At 39.9% G+C, this 24,922-nt stretch overlaps 1 protein-coding gene across 1 annotated transcript; it reads left to right on the top strand.

The window, feature by feature from the left end:
- Nucleotides 1-17,456: 17,456 nt before the first annotated feature.
- GDF3 (growth differentiation factor 3) lies at nucleotides 17,457-23,388 on the top strand. Its single transcript, XM_055396785.2, has 2 exons — nucleotides 17,457-17,724; nucleotides 22,562-23,388. Exons 1-2 carry the CDS (start codon nucleotides 17,457-17,459, stop codon nucleotides 23,386-23,388), a joined length of 1,095 nt encoding a protein of 364 aa, XP_055252760.2.
- The last annotated feature ends 1,534 nt before the right edge of the window (nucleotides 23,389-24,922 follow it).

Raw genomic sequence — 24,922 nt, 5'->3', positions numbered from 1 at the left:
CTCTCCTTTAAAACTTGTAAGTACTGCCTTTAGTTTTGAAACAGCAAAGATAAACTTGGAGTTCCTCAGTTCAGTTCAGTTCAGTCGCTCAGTCATGTCTGACTCTTTGTGACCCCATGAATCACAGCACGCCAGGCCTCCCTGTCCATCACCAACTCCCGGAGTTCACTCAAACTCACCTCCAACCAGTCGGTGATGCCATCCAGCCATCTCATTCTCTGTCGTCCCCTTCTCCTCCTGCCCCCAATCTCTCCCAGCATCAGAGTCTTTTCCAGTGAGTCAACTCTTCGCATGAAGTGGCCAAAGTATTGGAGTTTCAGCCTTAGCATCAGTCCTTCCAATGAACACCCAGGACTGATCTCCTTTAGAGTGGACTGGTTGGATCTCCTTGCAGTCCAACGGACTCTCAAGAGTCTTCTCCAGCACCACAGTTCAAAAGCATCAATTCTTCGGTGATCAGCTTTCTTCACAGTCCAACTTTCACATCCATACATGACCACTGGAAAAACCATAGCCTTGACTAGACGGACCTTTGTTGGCAAAGTAATGTCTCTGCTTTTTAATATGCTATCCAGGTTGGTCATAACTTTCCTTCCAAGGAGTAAGCGTCTTTCAATTTCCTGGCTGCAATCAGCATCTGCAGTGATTTTAGAGCCCCCCAAATAAAGTCTGACACTGTTTCCACTGTTTCCCCATCTATTTCCCATGAAGTGACGGGACCAGATGCCATGATCTTTGTTTTCTGAATGTTGAGCTTCCAGCCAACTTTTTCACTCTCCTCTTTCACTTTCATAAAGAGGCTTTTGAGGTTATTGATATTTCTCTCGGCAATCTTGATTCCAGCTTGTGCTTCTTCCAGCCCAGGTTTCCTCATGATGTACTCTGCTATAAGTTAAATAAGCAGGGTGACAATATACAGCCTTGATGTACTCCTTTTCCTATTTGGAACCAGTCTGTTGTTCCATGTCCAGTTCTAACAGTTGCTTCCTAACCTGCATACAGATTTCTCAAGAGGCAGGTCAGGTGGTCTGGTATTCCCATCTCTTTCAGAATTTTCCACAGTTTATTGTGATCCACACAGTCAAAGGCTTTGGCATAGTCAATGAAGCAGAAATAGATGTTTTTCTGGAACTCTCTTGCTTTCTCCATGATCCAGCGGATGTTGGCAATTTGATCTCTGGTTCCTCTGCCTTTTCTAAAACCAGCTTGAACATCTGGAAGTTCACGGTTCACGTATTGCTGAAGCCTGGCTTGGAGAATTTTGAGCAAGACTTTACTAGCATGTGAGATGAGTGCAATTGTGCGGTAGTTTGAGCATTCTTTGGCATTGCCTTTCTTTGGGATTGGAATGAAGATTGACCTTTTCCAGTCCTGTGGCCACTGCTGAGTTTTCCAAATTTGCTGGCATATTGAGTGCTGCCCTTTCACAGCATCATCTTTTTGGATTTGAAATAGCTCAACTGGAATTCCATCACCTCCACTAGCTTTGTTTGTAGTGATGCTGCCTAAGGCCCACTTGACTTCACATTCCAAGATGTTTGGCTCTAGGTCAGTGATCTCACCATCGTGATTATCTTGGTCATGAAGATCTTTTTTGTACAGTTCTTCTGTGTATTCTTGCCACCTCTTCTTAATATCTTCTGCTTCTGTTAGGTCCATACCATTTCTGTCCTTTATCGAGCCCAAATTTGCATGAAATGTTCCCTTGGTATCTCAATTTGCATGAAATGTTCCTTTGGTATCTCTAATTTTCTTGAAGAGATCTCTAGTCTTTTCCTATTCTGTTGTTTTCCTCTATTTCTTTGCATTGATCACTGAGGAAGGCTTTCTTATCTCTCCTTGCTATTCTTTGGAACTCTGTATTGAGATGCTTATATCTTTCTTTTTCACCTTTGCTTTTCACTTCTCTTCTTTTCACAGCTATTTGTAAGGCCTCCTCAGACAGCCATTTTGCTTTTTTTGCTGGAGCAGCCGTGACGAGATACCCCACGACCAAGGTAAAAGAAACCCAAATAAGACTGTAGGTATTGCGAGAGGGCACCAGAGGGCAGACACACTGAAATCATAATCACAGAAAACTAGTTGATCTGATCACAGGGACCACAGCCTTGTCTAACTCAGTGAAACTAAGCCATGCCGGATGGGGCCACCCAAGATGGGCAGGTTATGGTGGAGAGGTCTGACAGAATGTGGTCCACTGGAGAAGGGAAGGGCAAACCACTTCATTATACTTGCCTTGAGAACCCCATGAACAGTATGAAAAGGCAAAATGATAGGATACTGAATGAGGAACTCCCCAGGTAGGTAGGTGCCCAGTATGCTACTGGAGATCAGTGGAGAAATAACTCCAAAAAGAATGAAGGGATGGAGCCAAAGCAAAAACAATACCCAGTTGTGGATGTGACTGGTGATGGAAGCAAGGTCCGATGCTGTAAAGAGCAATATTGCACAGGAACCTGGAATGTTAGGTCCATGAATCAAGGCAAATTGGAAGTGGTCAAATAGGAGATGACAAGAGTGAACGTCGACATTCTAGGAATCAGTGAACTAAGATGGACTGGAATGGGTGAATTTAACTCAGATGACCATTATATCTACTACTGTGGGCAGGAATCCCTTAGAAGAAATGGAGTAGCCATCATGGTCAACAAAAGAGTCTGAAATGCAGTATTCGGATGCAATCTTAAAAATGACAGAATGATTTCTGTTCATTTCCAAGGCAAACCATTCAATATTACAGTAATCCAAGCCTACACCCCAACCAGTAATGAGGAAGAAGCCGAAGTTGAACGGTTCTATGAAGACCTACAAGACCGTTTAGGACTAAAACCCAAAAAAGATGTCCTTTTCATTATAGGGGACTGGAATGCAAAAGTAGGAAGTCAAGAAACACCTGGAGTAACAGGCAAATTTGGCCTTGGAGCATGGAATGAAGCAGGGCAAAAGCTAATAGAGTTTTGCCAAGAGAACGCACTGGTCATAGCAAACACCCTCTTTCAACAACACAAGAGAAGACTCTCCACATGGACATCACCAGATGGTCAACACCGAAATCAGATTGATTATATTCTTTGCAGCCAAAGATGGAGAAGCTCTATACAGTCAGCAAAAACAAGACCAGGAGCTGACTGTGGCTCAGATCATGAAATCCTTATTGCCAAATTCATACTTAAATTGAAGAAAGTAGGGAAAACCACTAGGCCATTCAGATATGACCTAAATCAAATCCCTTATGATTATACAGTGAAAGTGAGAAATAGATTTAAGGGACTAGATCTGATAGATAGAGTGCCTGATGAACTCTGGAGGGAGGTTCATGACCTTGTACAGGAGACAGGGACCACGACCATCCCCATGGAAAAGAAATGCAAAAAAGCAAAATGGCTGTCTGAGGAGGCCTTACAAATTTGAGTTCCTAGGAGTTCCTAAATCCCAAAAGTGGTAAAGAAGCTAATCCTAAGAGTAAAGGTCATGACCAACATCTTTTCTATTGTCTTCTGATCCTCTAGGCAAGAATGCAAGAACTTTTAAGGATTTCTTATCTTCATTATCTAAAAATGCAAGACAGGAGAAACACTGTTATCCCAGGCTGTAAAAATGACCCCACCAGTCCTTATCAACTGCAAATTTATAGCCTTGGAAGAATAGAGAACTATTTCTTGTTTTCTTTGCTTGAGGCTCAGACATTAAAGGTAGTCTTAGATCAGATAATTTAGACATTTAAGCATTAATATTTTATTTTTTTTTATTTTGGAGAAACTAGAAAGATCTACAAATGTGTTATCCAGAAGATAAGTTATTCACAAACATTTATTTAAAGTTTAAATTGCCAATTGAGAATGTGTTTCTTAATCACAATTTACAAAATATTGAATATAAAGTTTAATAAGTTATACTTTCTTTCACCTAATTTTAATTTACAAAGTTATTCAATTGTTTAAGACATTTTTTAAAATGCCTGCCAATGCAAGAGAAACCAGTTCAATCCTGGTAGTACTCATGCTCCACAACAGAGAAACTCACACACCACCATTAGAGAGTAGCCCCCACTCACTATACATGTGTTAGTCACTCAGCTGTGTCCGACTCTTTGCAACCCCATGGACTGTAGCCCACCGGACTCCTCTGTCCATGAAATTCTCCAGGCATGGATACTGCAGAGGGTTGCCATTTTCTTCAGGTGATCTTCCTGTTTCTTTATTCAACATATGCATACGTGCTAAGTTGCTTCAGTCATGTTGGACTGTGCGACCTTAATGGACTGTAGTCCACCAGGCTCCTCTGTCCATGAGGATCTCCAGGCAAGAATACTGGAGTGGGTTGCCATTTCCTTCTCCAGGGGATCTTCCCAACCCAGGGATTGAAACTCTGTCTCTTACATCTCCTGCATTGTTAGGTGGGTTCTTTACCAATAGTGCTACCTGGCAAGCCCAGTATCTATTATTTGTGTATTGACTGTCTTATGCTAGTAGAATGTAAGTTTGAGGTCAAGGATTTTTATTTGTTCACTTATATATCTCAAATGCTTGGGTCCCTGGTGACTCAAATGGTATAGAATCTGCCTCCAGTATGGGTTCAACCCCTGGGTCAGGAAGATCTGCTGAAGGGAATGGCAACCCACTCCAGTATTCATGCCTGGAGAATCCCATGGACTAGAATCTGGAGAGCTACAGCCCATGGGGTCACAAAGAGTCAGACACAATTAAGCGACTAACCCTTTCATCTCAAATGCTTAAGACAGTACCTGCACAAATATTTGTTCAATAGATGAATGAAGTTATTAATATGTTAGAAGATATATGCTATGGACAACATAGAATAGAGTAAAAGAGAGTGCAAGCTGGGGAACAAGTTAGAAATTACAAGAAAATGATAGGGATTTCCCTGGGGGTCCAATGGTTAAGAATCCTCCTTCCAGTGGAGGGGAACATGAAACTAAACAACGATAGGCAACAAGAGGGATTACAGTCAAAGGGTCTTTTAATTCTTCCTCAATTTAAATCTTAACGAGGTGTCTCTTTGGCACAACTGGTTAGCATCTTCGACTGTTAACAGAAAGGTTGGTGGTTCGAGCCCACCCAGTGATGCATCCTTCCCACTGTAGGATGCAGAGGATTTTAGGTTCTCTCTGGACTTCCCTTGTGGTCCAGCTGTTAAGATGCCACACTCCCCCTGCAGGTGGCGTGGGTTCCATCCCTGATCAGTGAACTAGGTTCCCATCAAGCCCCCAAAATGAGAAAAAAATTAGCAGATGAATAATCCAAGTGAAAAATGGACAAAAAATTTCCAAAGGAAGTTCAAATAGCCAAGCATATGAGAAATTGTGAATTATGTTAAAAGTTGAGTATATTAAATAGAAACAATTAGGCATTTCTCCCTAAAGGGTTAGGAACAACAAAACCAGTACTGGAGAGGCGTCATCACTGTGTGTGGTGAGGAAAAATGGTGCTTAGTGTCATGTTAGAGGGCTCTGTGATGAGTGCTGCATTATTTGGGAATACTGACGTGTGTCATATTACAAAATAAAAACAAGCAGAACCGTTTATGCATGATGTAGGGGAGGGAAAAAAGTTTTTCTTGAACCTCTTATTGTCTCTGACTGGGTCTTAAGCTGACAAAGAAAGATTAACAGGAGAAAAGCACACAAATTTATACAAAAAGTTTCATGGGAGGGACTGCCCTGGCTAGTGGTTAAAACTCTGAGCTTCCATTGCAGGGGGTGTGAATTCAATCCCTAGTCGGGGAACTAAGATCTTGTAAGCCACACAGCACTGTCAAAGGAAAAAAAAAAATCTAAATGTCAGCTGATAATTGCTACCTTATTTAGTAGCTGCTGGTCCTGCAAAAATCAAATACTTCTAACTAAAAGAAATCACAGTGAATGGAGAGAGTAATATACTAAGAGCAGAGCTGTCGCTCAGTAGTTCTATCAGAAACAATTTGAACGGTGTGGATACAGATTATGCTACAGCAGGGTCTTGCTGCTGATAACAGATAGTGGTGGCTGATAAAACTCAAGAGGTTGTTTTTAATAACTGACACACATAGACACACAAAGCCCCTTGAAAACGGTGATAAACTTTGATAAATTCAGGTAGAGTCTCACAACTCTTTAACTTAGGGTTACATGGTGCTAACATGATATCTTCCAGTAGTATTATTATTCAACTCTTTTCCAGACAGGTAAATAGATAAAACAATATTAGATGATTTGATGGGTAGCATCTTAGTTAAAATTGATGAAAAACAACTGAGATTTAAAAAAAAAAAATTTGTTTGTTTACATCCAGGATCAAAATCACTTAATTACTTACCCTTGCACTATGGTCTGACGTGTTATTTGTAGAAAGCAATTCTGTCTGGTGTAACCAAGAACCCCTTTTGCTCTCTGAAGATGGATTTGAGAATGTGACTTTGAAGGCTAAAACTAGTAACCTGAATGTGGAACACTGAATAACTACCCCCCCCGTAGGTGTCCATATCCTAAACCCCAAAACCTGTGAATATGTTATCTTATATGCCAAAGGAAACTTATCAACATGATTAAGCCAAGGATCTTGAGATGGGAAGATAATCCTGTATTGAAGTGCTGTAATCACAAAAGTCCTTGCAGGTGGTAAAGGAGATCAGAGTGAGAGCTATCTGAGGGTGTTACTCTGCTGGCTTTGAAAATGGGGAAAGAGATCACTGGCCAAGGAATGCAGACATGCTCTAGAAGCTGAAGAAGGCAAAGAAACAAATTCTTCTCTTGAGCTTCCTGAAAGAACACAGCTCCAAGCTATCCCCCCCTTTTTTTTTGCTACTTGGCTTGTGACCTGACCAGGGATTGAACCCAAGCCCCCTGCATTGAAACTGTGGACTCTTAATCACTGGACCTCCAGGGAAGTCCCCACATAGCTTTAAGTTATACCTTGATTTTAACCCATTAAGACCAATTTTGGACTTCTAACCTCTGGAACTGTAAGATAATAATTTCTGTTGTTTTAACCTGCTAAATTTGTCATAAATTTTATAGCAGCAATAAGAAACTAATATGCTGAGTCAAATAAATAATTTAGAATATTGATTTTCAACCCATCTATGGTGAAGGTTCAGCTTGTTTTATTTATTTATTTTTAATTTATTTGGCTCTGTCAAGTCTTAGTTGCAGTGCCAGAGCTTTTGTGGCATCTTCCTGGACCAGGGATTGAACCCGGATCCCCTGCATTACAAGGCAGATTCTTTACCAATGAGCTGCCAGGGAAGTCCCAGCTTGTTGTTTTAATCTTGAATCATGGATCAAAATACTTACATAATTGAAAATTTACTAGAAATTAATAATTCAAAATGCAAAATTAAATGCCATTTAAAAAATGATAGATTAATCTGACATAACGTTAATTTGTCAAATTGCTCTAAACATTCTTTAACACTTGCTCTCATTTTTTGCGCTGTTGTCCACAGGCAACAATTTGCAGATGAGCATAGGACCGAGGTCCACACTGAGTAGCTTTGTCTCAGGAGACTGTAATACTGAGTGGTGTCCCTTTGAGGTGACAATGCCTAGAGATCTCAGCAGAACATCTAAACCTCAATTTGTGATCATCACATAGTAGTAGTAGTAAAGTTGCTCAGTCATGTCCGATTCTTTGCGACCCTGTGGAAGGTAGCCTACCAGGCTTCTCCGTCCATGGTATTCTCCAGGCAAGAATATTGGAGTGGGTTACCATTTCCTTCTCCAGGGGATCTTCCCGACCCAGGGATCGAACCCGGGTCTCCTGCATTGGAGGCAGACGCTTTAACCTCTGAGCCACCAGGGAGGAGATACAAAATCCTGCACTGGGGATTTCTGATAACCTGATGCTGACCATTACCGAAAACATTCTTTTTTCTTTTGTAAATAAAAAATGTACTTGCTATAGTCCAAAAGAGTGTCAACAACAGAAATGTACATTTCAAAGAAAATGTACAAATGATTTAAAAAGAAAAATCAACCTTAGTAATTAAAGTAGTTCAAGAAATCCCCTGGCAGTCCAGTGGTTAGGACTCCGAACATCCACCATGCTGGAGGCAAGGGTTCAATCCCCAGTCAGGGAACTAAGATCCCACATGTTGTGTGGTGTGGCCAATAAAAGAAGTCTAAATGAAGATAGAAAGTATTTATCAGTTATATCTCATCTTAAAAAGCTAAAGAAGGAAAGAAAATATCCAAGACCAGCCAGAGTTATTAAAACTAAACTCTCCATTCACTACTGCTGGAAATACAAATTGATACTTTATTTAAAATAATTCATCCCAAAGGATTAAGACCCTTAAGTTTTTATATACATTGAATTGATAATTAGATATAATTTAGTAAGAACATAATATGAAATGCAGATAGAACTTGATTTGGCATGTCAAGAAATGAAGCTAAAGACAGGATTATTTAGTGTCAAAAGAAAAATTTCTAAATGATTAAAAATGATATATTAATATAAAGTGATATTATTACATAGTCATTAGGTTGATTCTAAGGGATTTTATTCATTATTTTTTTGTTTTTGTTTTAATAATAAGATAAAATGCTCAAGCTGTTAAATGGAAAGAATGAGGTTTTAACAGCGTGTGCATTCAGTTCAGTCACTGTTGTGTCCGACTCTTTGCAACCCCATGGACTGCATAAGATATGGTATAAATATTAACCCTGTGGACCTTCTGTTTTTTCCCCCTAACATCCTATTGTTGTTAATGTTCAGTCACTAAGTTGTGTCGAACTCTTTGCAACCCCATGGACTGCAGCACACCAGACTCCCCTGTCCATCACCAACTCCCTGAGCTTGCTCAAACACATGTCCATCGAGTTGGTGATGCCATCCAACCATCTCATCCTCTGATTAGTTCTCACTAATCACTCACCCACCAAATGTAATTATAAATAAATAATATATTTAATGGCAAAATACATCTAAGGAAATGAAAAGCTTCTTCTTTTTTTTTTTTTCTATCTTTTCTTGTGTGTGTGTGGAATGTGGGATCTTAGTTCCCTGACCTAGGATGGAAACTGTGCCCCCTGCAGTGGAAACATGGAGTCCTAACCACAGGACCACCTGGGATTCCCACAAATTTGTTTCCTGATGTCTACCTCAATTTTAAAAATTGTCTTTCTGAACATTTGTTTTTAATGTGTGTGCTTTGCAGGTGCCCTCAGCAAATTCTTCATCTACTTATTTGGATAATTCCTCATTGCTGTGTCATTCCTGTCTTCTAAGAGCTAGTGAGAGCAGTGTGCATGTACTAATTATAGTAGGCTATAATTAGTATAGAAAATCTCAATGCATTTTTCTCAATTCCTAAATATTCTTCTCAACTTCTCTAAGTCCACACTAACGCTACAGCTTGCTATCATGTTTAGAGCTGATGGAGGATGTGTCTAGAAATCTACTGAGTTAGAAAAGGTTTAAAAAAACTAAATCTCAGGTCTTTTATTACAGGGAAAGAGACTCATATATGTACAGATAGCAGTAGGAGGGTATGAGTGAGGTCAGATTGTCAGGTTGGAGAAGCATCATTATATATTTGAAGTTTTCCTTCTTTTTTTTATTTGTTTTGAATTAATTTTCATTGGAGTTTAGTTGCTTTACAATATTGTGTTAGTCTCCACTGTACAGCAAAGTGAATCAGATGTATGCATACATATAACCCCTCCTTTTTGGATTTCCTTTCCATCTAGGTCACCACAGAACACTAAGTAGGGTTCCCTGAGCTATACAGTTACGTTCTCATTGGTTATCTATTTTATACATGTGTATATATGTTAATCCCAATCTCCAATTTCTCCCACTCTCTCTTCCACCCTTGGTGTCCATAGTTTGTTCTCTGTGTCTAAGTCTCTATTTCTGTTTTGGAGATAAAATCGTCTATACTCTCCTTAGTTCTTCTTTACCTATGGGACTTTGTTTTGCCACTTCTGTGTCCCGAGTACTTATAATGGTTTTTAGACACCCAATTATTTGTTCTGTGATTGGCAGCAGCATCCAAATCACTTTGTACTTCAGAGGTCAAGACTACACTGTTTCGTTTAAGTAACTTTTTTCTAATGGTAAAATTTTTTAAAAATTTCTTATAAAAATGAAAAAAATAGAAATTTACAAAAAATTACTAAGAAATAGCAATTGTTAATGTATTAAGATCAATCCTTCCGAATTTTTTCTGTACTTATTTTTCCAAAATTGGATTATTTTTCTATATATTTCAAAAACTTTTTTTTTGCTTAAATTACTAAGGATAAGCTTTTCCTGGGCAAGTTTTCACACCACATGTATTCTTTTATAATATTATTTATGGCTGAGTAATAATACAACTTATGGATGCTCCATAATGCACGTAATGTTGTATAGTTAGGTTGTTTTCTCTATAAAAATGTACTAAAATGAATATTTCCATAATTCTTTGTCTACTTCCATGACTTAATTCACTCAATGAATATTTATCAAGTACTCATGATTTGTTCCTGACCTTTTGTAGCTTATATTCTAGTGGTTCCAAATAACATTCTAAAAGTGGAATTGCTAATTAAACCATTTAAAAAAACTTTTTGGTAAAATGTACACAATACCAGATTTATTGGTTAATCATTCTTAACTGTATGGTTCAGTGGCATTAAGTACATGCTCATTGTGCTACCATAACTGCCATTGATTTTCATGTCTTTTTTCATCTTGCAAAACAAAAAGTCTGTATTTTTTAAAGAATAACTCCCCATTCCCCATTCTCTCCTCGTCTAGCCCCTGGCAACCACCATTCTACTTTTGTCACCATTAATTTGACAACTCTAGTTATTTCATATAAGAAGGACACAATAGGGATTTGCCTGGTGGTCCAGTGTTAAGACTCTCTGCTTGTAATGCAGGGCTCATAGGCTCAGTCCATAGTCTGGAAACTAAGATCCCGCATGCCACAGGGTGGGGTCAAAAAAGAAAGAGGACACAAAAATTTGAAAACATTTAATATATATTGCAAACTTTTATTCTAGGTATGTTATATTAATGTATATACTGGAGATGAGTGTAATAATGTTTGTTTCCTTGCTTCCTCATCATTTTTCCACCTTGCTAATTGGATAGACAGACATTGTATTGCTTTAATTTGCTTTGTTATTTAGAAATCCTTTTTTATTTTTAATTGAAGTATAGTTTAGTCGTTCTGGTGTACTGCAAAGGGATTCCGTGTGTGTGTGTGTGTGTGTGTTTTCTTTTTAATATTCATTTCCATTTTAAGTCATTACTAGATATTGAATATAGTTTCCTGTGCTATCCAGCAGGACCTTTTTGTTTTCTGTTTTATGTATATAGTTTGTATCCACTAATTATAAACTCCTAATTTATCCCTTCCCCCACGTTGGTAACCATAAGTTTATTTTCTATGTCTGAGTCTGTTTCTGTGTTACTTTTATCTGTTTTTTCAGCCTCACTGAAGGGATCTTAGTTCCCTGATCAGGGATTGAACCCCTGCCCCTGCATTGGAAGTACGGAGTCATAACCACTGGACTGTCTGGGAATTCCTTATTTCTGTTTGGTAAATAAGTCTATTTGTATCACATTTAGATTTCACATGTAAGTGATATCATGTGATATATACCTTTCTTTGTCTGGCTTACTTCACTTAGTATGATAATCTCTAGGTCCGTCCATATGGCTTAATTTGCTTCTTTTTACTATTGTTGCATATTTTTCACGCTTATGATCACAATCATTCTGTGGAACTGATATATTTCCCATTTCATTGATTAGAAAACCAAAGGCCAGGGAAACAATTTTTTTAGAACTTCACAGTCAGTCAGAGATAGAGCTGGGATTTTACGTCCATGACTTCAAAACTGGTTCTAGGGCTTCTTCTGGTGACTCAGTGGTAAAGAATCCACCTGCCAATGTAGGGGACATGGGTTCAATCCCTGATCCAGGAATATCCTCCATGCCATGGAACAACTAAGCTGGTGCACCACAACTCTGAGCCCATGCTCTGGGGCCTGTGCTCTGCAACAGGAGAAGCCGCTGCAATGAGAGGCTCTCTCACCACAGCTAGAGAGTAGACCCCACTGGCTACAACTAGGGAAAAGCCCACACAGCAACGAAGACCCAGGGCAGCCAAAAATAAATATATAGACATATATATAATAACTAGCTCTACAATATTTAGCCATATTTTCTTACTTTTGATTTTCTCATTTGGGCTGAAAGTCTAGAATTATATTTGTGTGTGTCTTTTATTTTTTAACTTAAAAAATTTTTAATTTGTATATAATATTGAAAGGTTACTTTCCATTTACAGTTATTCCAGAATATCGGTTGTATTCCTCATGTTGTACAATACATCCTTGAATTTCTCCCTGGCAGTTCGTACCTCCCACTCCCACACCCCTATAGTGCCCCTCCCTACTCCCCTAGAGTTACAGTGTTTTTGTTTGTCGAGGCCTTAAAGAAGATCAAATTTACTGCTGTGACTTTATGGGGAAAGAAAGTGAGGCCCAATTGGTTAATGCTTTATGACATCTCAGATCATTCATATCTTATTTTAAAAATGTCCATGTTTTTCAGGGAGAAGTCAATTCTGATTCCATGTTGAAAACTGTTTCTTTGACTTTAACCCTTGTTTTTGCCGTTTTTGTTATTATAAGTATACATAATGGTATACTTATAATACTTATAATTTTCTCTGTCTCAGAGAATTCTGCCCCTCTTTAAGCTAAAGTGCCTTTGTTCATAACCTTGGCCACCTGTAAAGGGCAGAAAGAAAAAAATTAACACTTCCCCCTGCCTGAGGCTTGCCACTGTAGGAGACATTTGCAAGATATTAAATGGTCTTTTTACTTTGCTTCCTCACCTCTCCACATCTCTGATCCATAAAACAGACGGGCATCTAGACCCCAAGAGGATGGTTATTTTGAGATGTTTGTCTGCCATCTTCTTGGTCAGCTGACTTTCTGAATAAAGTCATATTCCTTGCCTCAACACCTTGTCTCTTGATTCACTGACCTCTTGAGTGGTGAGCAGAGCAAGCTTGGACTTGGTAACACGTGCTTTGGTATGTATCATAAAGTGAAAGCGAAGTTGCTCAGTTGTGATCGACTCTTTGTGACCCCATGGACTGTAGCCTACCAGGCTCCTCCGCCCATGGGATTTTCCAGGCAAGAATACTGGATTGCCATTTCCTCCAGGGGATCTTCCCGACCCAGGGGTCGAACCCGGGTCTTCCGCTTTGTAGGCAGACGCTTTTACCGTCTGAGACACCAGGGAAGTCATGTATCATAAAAGATTGAGTGAATTGTCTAAGCTTTCAAGGTCATTGGAGGAGTCTTAACTAACTCAGATTCCCCATTCCTGATCCTGTTGCTTTTTCTGCTATATGAGGTGCCTACAGACTCAATTATTGCTTTCTTTCCCTTGATCAAATGCCACTTTAATAAATAATAATGATAGCAATATTTAATGTGTATGTGCTGGAGAAGACTCTTGAGAGTCCCTTGGACTGCAAGGAGATCAAACCAGTCACTCCTAAAGGAAATCCACCCTGAGTATTCATTGGAAGTTCTGATGTTGAAGCTGAAGTTTGGCCACCTGATGCAAAGAGCCAACTTATTGGAAAAGACCATGATGCTGGGAGAGACTGATGCAGGAGGAGTAGCGGGCAACAGAGGATGAGATGGTTGGATGGCATCACCGCCTCAATGGACATGAGTTTGAGCAAACTCCAGAAGATGGTGAAGGACAGAGAAGCCTGGGATGTTGCAGTCCCTGGGGTTGCAGCGAGTCAGACGGGACTGAGTGACTAAACAACAACAATTTAATGTCATCTTGCTTTTTCTTTTTTGAAAAGCACTTGTTATCATTTAATGAATTTCCCAGCATGTGGCTTCCAGCCACCAGGACACGAGCCCCACCTACACCCTAATCTTCTCCTCAGCTCTACTGCTGAAGAATTTGACCTTTACAATGACAGGCTGCTTTGGGAGTTTTCCCTTCCCCAGAACTTTGTAGTAACCTGACTGTGCCACATTAATGATAGAAGGAGTTCCAGTCTTGTTCTTGGCAGCATTCACCCATGTCTGCTCACTGACCTAGGTCCACAGTTTATCAAGATTGACAGCTGGGCAGAAACTCTGGTTGCTCTTAAGTGGTAATCTCTCATATCAACTTTCCCAAAGTAACCTGGGTGATATTTGTTGAAGTTGATGCTATGGTGATGCATGGCCTCCCAGGTGTTTCCAGTGTGTTTCCAGTGTGGCCGTGGCTGTGGCTCATGGGGCCCCTAAGTCTTCCTTAGTCAGGATGGCATGTTGGCAGCCTTGATGAAAGAGTATGTCACCTTGCTTTTATGGACTGCTTACCATTTGTCAGACATCCTGAGCTTGGCATATGCATTCAGATCCCATCAGCAACTCAGCAAAGAATGCTTTATTCTCATTTAACAGTTGAATGATATGCCCATGATCACACAACTGGTAAGTGGTGGAATTGGATTTTAAATGAGTTGATCTGATTCTTTCTTTCCTTTTTTTGGCTATTATGGGTCTTCATTATGGCAAGAGGGCTTCGTTAGTTGTGGCACATGGGCTTAGTTGGCTGTAGCATGTGGGATCTTAGTTCCCCAACCAGGGATTGAACCCATGTCCCCTGCATTGCAAGGCGGGTTCTTAACTACTGGATCCTAGGGAAGTCCCCAGTTAGTCTGATTTCTGACTTTAAATCAGGAAAGTTAAATGGAGAGAATCAAAGTGCAGCCTCCATTTATTGTTGAAAACAAGTGGGGTTTGTAGACTAAATGCACTAGCTAGGGTACAAGTAGGAGTAGAAGAAATGGGAATGGAGAAGATGTGGCTATCCAAAAGCGCAAGACCTTTGGAAATAGCACCAATTCATTCATTTATTTGTTTTTAAATTGCACAGATACCTATTGAATGTCTGCTACATGGCAGACACTTTCCTTGGCAGTGGAGAAACTTTGAGGAAAAGACACATCACTTGTCCTTGCCCTCTTGTAGCTTAGATTCTATTAGCTTAGAATAATATTCTAGAAATGGAATTTCTGATCAGTAAGGACACATAGTCTGTCTTGGACATATTGTTGACCAAAACGTACATATGACAAATAAGGACATATAGTATAGCACAGGGAACTAAACTCAATATTTTATAATAACCTATAAGGGAAAATAACTTTAAAAAGCAATTAGTTTTATATTATATAATTCAAACTGAATCACTTTGATGTACACCTGATATACAGTGTTGTACATCAACGATACGTGTGTGCTCAGTCATGTCCAACTCTTTGTGACCCCATAGCCTGTAGTAGCCCTACAGGCTCATCTGTCCGTGGAATTTTCCAGGCAAGAATACGGGAGTGGGTTGCCATTTCCTCCTCCAGACATCAACTATATATCAATAAAAAAAAAAATTTGCCAAAAGATTGAAATAGAATTACTGATCAAAGGATATGACTATTAAAATTGTGGTAAAATGCATATAACATAATTTTTTTCATTTTAATCATTCATAAGTATGCAGTTCAGTGGCATGAAGTACACTCATTAAGTATATTCACATTGTCATCGATTTCCAGAACTGTTTCCATCTTGGAGAAGAGAAACTTTATGCCCATTAAACTCCCCATTCCCTATTCTTGCACTTAAAAGATACTTAAATAAAAGGATATGATTCACAACCCTCAAGGAGTGTGTTATCTGGGAGGGAGGGAGGCAAAACACAGTGAAATGTATGGTGATAAATATTCTCGTGGATGCCCACTCAAGACTCACGGGAGAAAGAGGAAGTATCCAGACCTGTTTTGGTGAGTCAAGGAAGTCTTTGCAATGGAAGTGACCTTTGACCTTGGCCTGTGCAAAGGCTCTGAGATGAAATAAGCTCATAGGAGAAATAAAAATATGTCAGTATCACTAAAGCATTAACACTGAAGATGCTGAGTATCAGGAAATGAAACTGGCTAGGGAGGTGGGTACCAAACCAAAAATGTCCTTAAATGTCAAACTAAGGAGTTTAGATTTTATCCTGTAAATGGTGAGAAATTATTATATATTAGAAACAACATTTTGTTTTTCCTTTGGGAAAACAAGCTCTTAAAACAGAATCTTGGAGGGCACAAATAAAACCTTGTGTGCACCAGGACCCAGAAGAAAGGAGCAGGGATCCCCCAAGAGACTGAGCCAGACTTGCCTCTGGGTGTCCAGGAGCCTCTGGCGGAGGCATGGGTGGACAGCAGCCTGCTGTGGAGTCAGGGGCTCTGAATATAACAGTTCTGGCTTAAGTCCTTTTGAAGGAGGTTCTTAAAATAGGTGGTATTTAAAAATCGGTGGGAGAGAAACTGACCAAATTCAGAGAGCCTGATGTTAAAGGGTTTGAGTTTATGAATGGTTACAATTTAGGGCAATGCTTTGTGACCCCAAGTCATTCACAACTCTGGAAAACTACCCCCTTTCCTACCACTCTCAAACAATTTAAAAGGTTCAAATGATAAATTTACATAAAACAGTTGCTTATAGAAATGAAAGGCAATAAAAATACATATATATTCTTTCCATTTACAATAATTCTTTCCATCTACTGCAATAGTAATATTCATCAATATAAAAAATAGGTGGTATAAAATAATGTAAAATGATAATGTCTCTGTTCTCAAAAAGCTTGAAAGTTATTTTCTCTACAGACAAGCTGATTCTTCTGTAGCATCTGAAAAGACTTACAGTTGTTAGGCCCAAACAAAAAACCCAAACAGAAATTGATCTATGCTGCCTTGTTTAAGCTATTCAATAACCTCCGTGCCTTTCTGCATGTAATTCTTTTAGCCCTGAATGTCTACTAAGCTTTGCAGTTTTTTTCTCTGTGAACACTTTGTGTGTGCTTCCCTGGTGAAGCACAGGGAAGAATCCGCCTGCCAATGCAGGACACGTGGGTTCGATCCCTGGGTCAGGAAGATCCCATGGAGAAGGAAATGGCAAAGCACTTCAGTATTCTTGTATGGAGAATCCCATGGACAGAGGAGCCTGGCGGGCTGCAGTCCTTGGGCTCACAGAGTTGGACAAGACAGAGCGACTGAGTGCATGCATATTTGTCTAATTAGACTATGAATGACAAGACCTTGAGCTACTGATACGTTTCCAGCACTCATCTCAGCGCCTTGCACAAATAGATGCTTAGTAAATGTTTGTTAAATTAGTAAACCTCCTTTCTACTCTGTCTACTGCTGACAAATCTCAGATGGTTGTAGAGTTAGCTCCATGCATGGGTAATCTCTTGTGAATTTTTTTCTGGAACAGTAGAACTAGGGAAGAGGAAAAAAAAATTCTGTTCTTTTGTATCCAATTGTCTTTGAGAGCTGGGAAGAGAGCAGTTCACACCTGATTATCATACGTCAGATAAATCAGCAGCACCTGAATTGCTGGGCAGCTCGGCGCTAGAGCTCTCTGCGGCTTCACCTCGGCCATGCTTCCTTCACTAGCAGCCTTGGCTCTCTGCCTCCTGTTCACTCTGGCCTTGGGCCAGACACTCCAATTCCATGAACATGTCTTTCTCCGATTTCTGGGCTTAGAAAAAGTGCCTTCACCCAAGAAATTCCAACCTGTGCCTTCCATCTTGAAGAGAATTTTCCAGGCTCAAGAGGCAGCAGCCAGCACTGGCATCTCCAAAGACTTGTGCTTCGTGAAGGAGCTGGGCGTCCGTGGGAACATCCTCCGGCTTCTTCCAGATCAAGGTGAGGACTTTGGAGTGTTTGCTAGAGGAGAATCAGGGGTGAAGAAAGGAATAACGGGGGAGTAACAATGAGCGACTTCACTTTCACTTTTCACTTACCTGCATTGTAGAAGGAAATGGCAACCCACTCCAGTGTTCTTGCCTGGAGAATCCCAGGGACGGGGGAGCCTGGTGGGCTGCCGTCTATGGGGTCGCACAGAGTCGGACACGACTGAAGCGACTTAGCAGCAGCAGCAGCAACAATGACTCAGATGGTGAAGAATCCGCCTGCAAGGCAGGAGACCTGGGTTCCATCCCTGGGTTGGGAAGATCCCCTGGAGGAGGGCATGGCAACCCACTCCAGTATTCTTGTCTGGAGAATTCCCCGTGGACCGAGGAGCCTGGTGGGTTACAGTCTATGGAGTTGCAAAGAGTTGGACATGATTGAGTGACTAAGCACTGCTCAACGATGACCCAGGGGTTTGTGGAAGGCCATGCGCTGGCATTTTACCTGTTTTACCTAATTTAATCCCAGCCACTGTCCTGAGAGGAAGGCAGTATTCTTAGCAAGTTTTTAACAATGAGGAAATTGAGGCTCAGACAGGAGATAACTTGTAACCTATTCAAGATCATACAGCTAGTGCGTAAACAGAGCCAGGAGTCGAACTGTTTTATTTTGTTTTGTTTTCTGAATCAACAGCTTTGCGCTGCAGTTTAGGTAGCAGGGAGAAGGTGGGAGGGAGAGTGGAATTAGGGCTCAGTCTCCCACTCTTGAGCCCACACTTTAAGCATCCCGGTGCCTTTGAGCTCAGTGTGTCTGTAAATTTTGCTTCCCCCTCCTCACCTCCCCGATTCTTTTGATGGGTAGAAAAGGCTATTCTGGATTTGTAACTACAGAGGGATAATATATGCCGCTGTCATACCTTTTAGGATAAGAATCTGAGTGTCATTCAGTAATTTGCCAAACTGACCACCCACCCAAAATTACCCAGATCAAGTGTTAAAAGTTGATTCTCCAGTCTAGTTCCTGCTCCCACCTGATTCTTATTCAAAGTCGGTGATGGGTGTTGTAATCTGCATTTCTGTGTAGGCTCCCAGGTGGTGCAGATGCAGAATTGAGAGCTCAGGTTGGTTAGTTTCCAAGAGGCATTTATTGGATACTTAACTAAGTGCCAGGAAATTTGTAAGACAAGAAAATACAGAGACCGAAGTCTGCCCTTTAAGAGTTTATAAGAAGAAAAAAAAATTTATAGAAAAGACATCAACAAATAGATGACTTCCATATGTCCTGCTTAGTGTCGCGTTAAGAGGCTCATGGCCTTGGGGGTGGGGTTTCAGGGATGATTTCTGGAGAGTTTAAGAGGTGAGGGGAACTAGCTTAAAGCATTTTCCAAGGAGAGAGGAGGAAATAGCTGAGGCTGCTGCCTTCCCATCCCCATGGGAAAAAAATAATTGTTGTGATGATCAAAATTTTATCTAATGATACAGGAAAAGGACATAATCTCGTAATCACTCCTCCCTAACCCTCCCCCTGGAGAAAACCGTTAATAGTTGTATATTCTTCCAGACTTTTCTTCTTTACATATATAATATAAATTTGTAATATTTTTATAAATGGAATCATGCTATACATTCCTCCAATATTATGAACATTTTGTACAAGTAAGAGCAAATAGTGAATTTATCCCTGTTTTAATGGTTACATGATATTCCATTGTATAGACACATTACATACATGATATTCCATTGTATAGACATAAAGCTACGCTTCATGTAACTGATGCCTGTTGATGGAGATAAACATATGTAGTGTAGCTTTGTATCTATTGTGTACCTGTGCGCACTTTCACTTTTATTTCCACAGGATCAGTTCTTAGAGTATTGTTGTATCAAAGACTAGGCACGTGTATACTTTTTTTTACATTTATACTTTTAATATACAGCAAATAGCCTCTAAAATTTATACTCCACAATGAGTGTATGAGAATTCTCACTCTGACAGTAATCTCTTTAAAAATAGAAACTTATTGAGGTACAAAGTACACTCAGAAATGTGAGTGAATTGTAGGAAAACAGCTCACTGAATTTTTGCAGAATAACTAGTGCCCAGATCAAGAAATAGTACATGACCAGCACCCCAGAGGCTCCTTCATGCCCTCTTCTGGTTAATCACTGCTTCTCTACAAGGGTAATTTCTCTCCTGACATCTCACATCACACACTAGTTTTGTCCGTTTTTAACTTCATGTCAGTGAAATTGTGAAATGTGTCCTTTCTCATGTCTGGCTTCTTTCACTCTGCATTTGTGAGATTTATGCACATTGTATGTGTATGTAGTTCTTTCTCGTTGCTGTATAGGATTTATTCTGTTGGTGTGTGACAGTGTACTTCATGCAACACTGGGGGGTCATTAAGTAACACTCTTTCAGCTCTTAACTTTTGTTAATCTGGTAGCAAAACAAGATCTTGTATTTTCAATTTCTGTTTCTTTAATAAGGTGAAACGGTGCATTTTCAAATGAATAATGAATCATTTATTTGCTTATTTATTTTAAAACTTAGAATGTAGTCTTTTTTTCTTCCAGCTTTATTGAGATATAATTGACACGCAGTGCTGTATAAGTCTAAGGTAGACAGCACAATGATTTAATATGTATGTGTGTATATACACACACACACGTACCTACACATCACGAAATGCTGATCACAGTAAGTCCTGTAAAGGAATTCCCTGACAGTGTCCAGCATCTAATGAACTTGGCATTTTCACAGTTGTGGCCTGGGTTTGATACCTGGCCAGGGAACAAAGATCCTGCAGGCTGCAGGGTGCTGCCAAAAAATAAATAAGTTTAGTAAATATCTACCACCTCATTAGACACAAAGTTAATGACATAGAAAACAATTTTTTCCTTTGTGATAAAAACTCTTAGGATTTATTTACTCTCACAACTTCCATATACAACATACAGCAATATTGATTATCATGTTTATCTCAATGTGAATCGTTCATTTTTATTTTCCAAATAATAGCCTGTTTATATATTATGACCTTTTTCCTGTTTAGGATTCTTTTCCTTAATGATGTGTGAGGCCTCTTAATCATTCATAAAAGCTGTTTATAAACATATTGCAAGTATTGTTGGTTGTCCTTTTTGCTGTTAATTTTGTTAGTGAAAAAATTTCATTAATGGTGTCTATTTGAATATAGTTTTTTATATTCATGTTTTCAAATCTGTTCCTCTTTTCCTGTCTGGCTTTTAGTTAGTTTTTTTTTTTTTTAATCACACCTAAAGAATGTGATTTAGTGATATGAGTAAAAAGTGAGACTAGTATTAGAATTAGAGCTGTGAACATGAGAGATCAACTGTTTAGAGAGGATGAGAAGGATAAGCTCTGTGAAAACTTCCCTGAATTTGGTAGTTAATCAACGTTCAAGACAGATGTTTATTTCAGTGGAGTGGGAACAGTAAGAGAGTTAGAAAATACGGACTTCCCTGGTGGTCTAGTGGTTAAGCCTCCATGCTTCCACTGTAGGGGTCACGAGTTCAATCCCTGGTCAGGGAGGTCCCACATGCCAAGTGGTGTGGTCAAAAGAGAAAGCAACAGAAGACTATATGGTAAAAGGAAGAGATTGCAAACATAGGCTTTTTCTTTTTTTAAAAGAAGATAGTTAACAAAAAGAAACAGAGGGGACTTTTTTGGTGATCCATGGGCTAAGACTCCACGTTCCCAGTGCAGGGGGCCCAGATTCGATCCCTGGTCAGGGAAATAGATCCTACATGCCGCAAAAGTGGCATGTACTCATGTATTCAAAAGTACAAGACTAGAGGTTATTGGCACTGAAAGTGTCAGGACTTTGCACTTCCACTGCCAGTATCCAGGTTTGATCCCTGGTCAAGGAACTAAGATCCTGCAAGATGAGCTGTGCGGGCGAAAAAAAAAAAAAAGAATTACCTAAAGGATAGAACATAAAGAAGCACCAGACAGCCAGTATTGGTGGGATGACAGGTGTTTGTTTTGAAGTCCTTCTAAGTGGTTACAACTCTTGACAGCATAGGACATTCTTTGTGCCACGGGTCCCTTTGGCAGTTCTGTTGAAACCAGTGAACCCTTTCTCAGAATAATTGTTTCTATGCCTAAAGTTAAATATTTAGAATTTTAAAAGAAGCCAATTAAATATGGAAATACATTTATAGAAATATTGTAAAAATAAATGTGTGTATATTAATATAAATGATGCTTTTGTGCAACAAGTAACAAGATCTAGAGAAGGGACTATACCATCAATTCAGAGTAGTTCAGGCATAAATGTTACTTTAAAATATTTGTAACAACTTAATATATGAACATACCTATGGTTTTTATTGGTAACAGTGTCACAGGCTCTTAGAATATTATTGGGATTTGTTGTGTTCATAATTGAAAGGAATGCTAAAATTTACTTAGAGTTTACTGAAGATAAAGATGTGATTCTTTTCCCCATCTAAGATTATAGACCTTCTAAATCCTATATGAAAAGAACCTCTGGTCATAGATAAGGAGTGAGAGAAACAAATCCTCCCAAATGGAGGGTTTGAGTATAACTGAGAATTTCTTGTCCTCCTCTTATTTGCTGTTTTATTTTATTTTTCGGGCCACACCCCATGACTTCTGGGATCTTAGTTCCCCAACCAGGGATTGAACCCATACCTCCTGCAGTGGAAGTGTGGAGTCTTTACCACTGGACCACCAGGGAAATCCTCCCTGCCCTTATTTTGTGTGTGTGTATATACATATACCATTTGACATTGATATGATCACACAGGTTGGGGTGAAGTGAAAAATCTCATGGTGACTCTCACATCTTTCTGTTCCCATCTAGGTTCCTTCCTTTACTCTGAGAGCCTTCCCCACGCCTCCTGCCTACAGAAGCTCCTGTCCTTTAACCTGTCTGCCATTGGGGATGAGGAGCAGTTGACAATGGCCCAGCTGGGCCTGGACTTGGGGCCCAACACTTACTATAACCTGGGACCAGAGCTGGAATTGTCTCTCTCCCTGGTTCAAACAGAGCCCCATGTCACAGACCAGGCCACCCCGAAGATGGGTAAAATGTTTACACTGCAGTCAGTACCATGGCCTCAAGGTGTCCTTCACTTCAACCTGCTGGATGTGGCTAAGAGGAATAATAACCCCCGCAAGAATTTAGGTCTGTTTCTAGAGATAGTGGTCAAAGGAGGCAGAGCCTCGGGGGAGAATTTTCAGCTCGAGGGCACCTGCGCCAGACTGAGACGTTCTCTTCACACTTCACTGCTGGTGGTCACCCTCCACCCTGAGCAGTGCCGTTCTCCCTCCCGCAAGAGGAGGGCGGCCATCTCTACCTCGAAGGCTTCTTGCAAGAGCCTCTGCCATCGCCACCAGCTGTTTATCAACTTCCGGGATCTGGGTTGGCACAAGTGGATCATTGCCCCCAAGGGTTTCATGGCCAATTACTGCCACGGAGAGTGTCCTTTCTCACTGACCATCTCCCTCAACAGCTCCAATTATGCTTTCATGCAAGCGCTGATGCACGCCGTCGACCCGGAGGTTCCCCAGGCTGTCTGCATCCCCACTAAGCTGTCCCCCATCTCCATGCTTTACCAGGACAACGATGACAACGTCATTCTACGGCATTATGAAGACATGATAGTTGATGAGTGTGGGTGTGGGTAGACTGGCAGTAGTCGACTAGAAGGGGTGTTCTTGGGGCAAATGCTCTAATAATAAAACTACCTGGTTTATGACCTTTGGATCTGAATTGTCAGTATGTTTATGCTTACAGTTTATCATCATTATCCACGATGATGACATCCACCATTAAGGATGTCCCCTAGTTATACACACACACACACAGTCTTAATGATCTTAGTTAATTTCTGCATCATGTACCTGAGGATATATTAGAGTCTAGATAGAAGGAAACTGGAATTTGTTGATAGCCTATTATGGGCAATCACTATTCTATGCGTTAACTTACAAATATATTTCAAAAAAAAAAAACAAAATATATTTCACTGCTCTTTGAAGTAAGCATTATTATTTATGTTTCATAGATAAAGCATGAAAGCATGAGATTTAGAGCAGCTAAATATCCAGTTTTTCTAGAGGCATCAACTTTGGGAGTTCCCTGGTGGTCCAGTGGTTAGGACTCCAGGTTTTCACTGCCACTGCCTGGGTTCAAGTCCCTGTTCAGGGAACTAAGATCCCATGAGCCTTCAGACTTGAACGAGGGAGCCTGATTAGCATAAGCAAAAGTTATAAAAGTTCAGCTATGAACCAGCTATCTTTACGTGAGTTTATAGTAAGATGCCAAGGGAAGAGGACCAGCCAACATACTGGGCTTCATTTAAAAATAAAAGTGCACCAGTAATTACATGAATGTGTTTTAGGAAATCAGAGGAAGGGATTAGTAAAAATCTAAATGCCAAGATTCAAGAAGCTTCAGATCCAGAAACTAGAGGAATTCTATCAGACTCTGCTACTCTTGTCAATATTCTTCAATCAGGAATCTGATGATACGTTTGGTTGGATCTGGCTTATTTGTAGTAATCCATGCCAGGTCTGTTTTCTTCAGTATGTAAGTTGGGATGATTCCAAACCATGTTGATCAAACATGAAAAATCAGCCTGTTGGGCAAATTATTTCTGAAGTAAATTATCACTAGTTTTATCATTTATTGAGCATCTATTGTATGCCAGTTATTGTACAAGGTCTTGGGAAATAAAGATTTCTTGGGAAATTTCATTGTAGTGCTTAAAATCTAGTATGTTGTGCTGTGCTTAGCACTCAGCCATGTCTGATTCTTTGCAACCGCATGGACTGTAGCTCTCCAGGCTCCTCTGTCCACAGGGATTCTCCAGGCAAGAATACTGGAGTGCGTTGTCATTTCCTCCTCCAGGGCATCTTCCCAACCCAGGGATCAAACCCAAGTCTTCTGCATTGCAGGTGGATTTTTTATAAGCTGAACTACCAGGGAATCCCTAAAATCTAGCATATTTGGCTTAAATTATTTTAGTATCTACAAGTGAAAAAGTTAGCATATACCCCAATATGTGAATATTTCATTATTCAAATGATAATAATGAACTACTATCTTACTATATTGTTTAAGTGAAATATTAGCATATATGCCAATATATAAATAGCTCATTGTTCAAATTATATTTATTAACTACTGTATTATTATATGTACTTTAAAAGTTTTTTT

The sequence above is a fragment of the Moschus berezovskii genome, chromosome 6 (assembly GCF_049115385.1).
Source record: "Moschus berezovskii isolate FMDL1 chromosome 6, NW_MosBer_1.0, whole genome shotgun sequence".
Classification (NCBI taxonomy): Eukaryota; Metazoa; Chordata; class Mammalia; order Artiodactyla; family Moschidae; genus Moschus; species Moschus berezovskii.
Note: the sequence above shows the minus strand (reverse complement) of the source record. Positions and strands in the feature narration are given on the sequence as shown.

Bases quoted from the DNA above. Each gene is read 5' to 3' on its own strand.
- GDF3 (XM_055396785.2), top strand. From the start codon at position 17,457: ATGCTTCCTTCACTAGCAGCCTTGGCTCTCTGCCTCCTGTTCACTCTG. The intron at 17,725-22,561 runs GTGAGGACTTTG...GTTCCCATCTAG, and splicing joins CCGGCTTCTTCCAGATCAAG to GTTCCTTCCTTTACTCTGAG.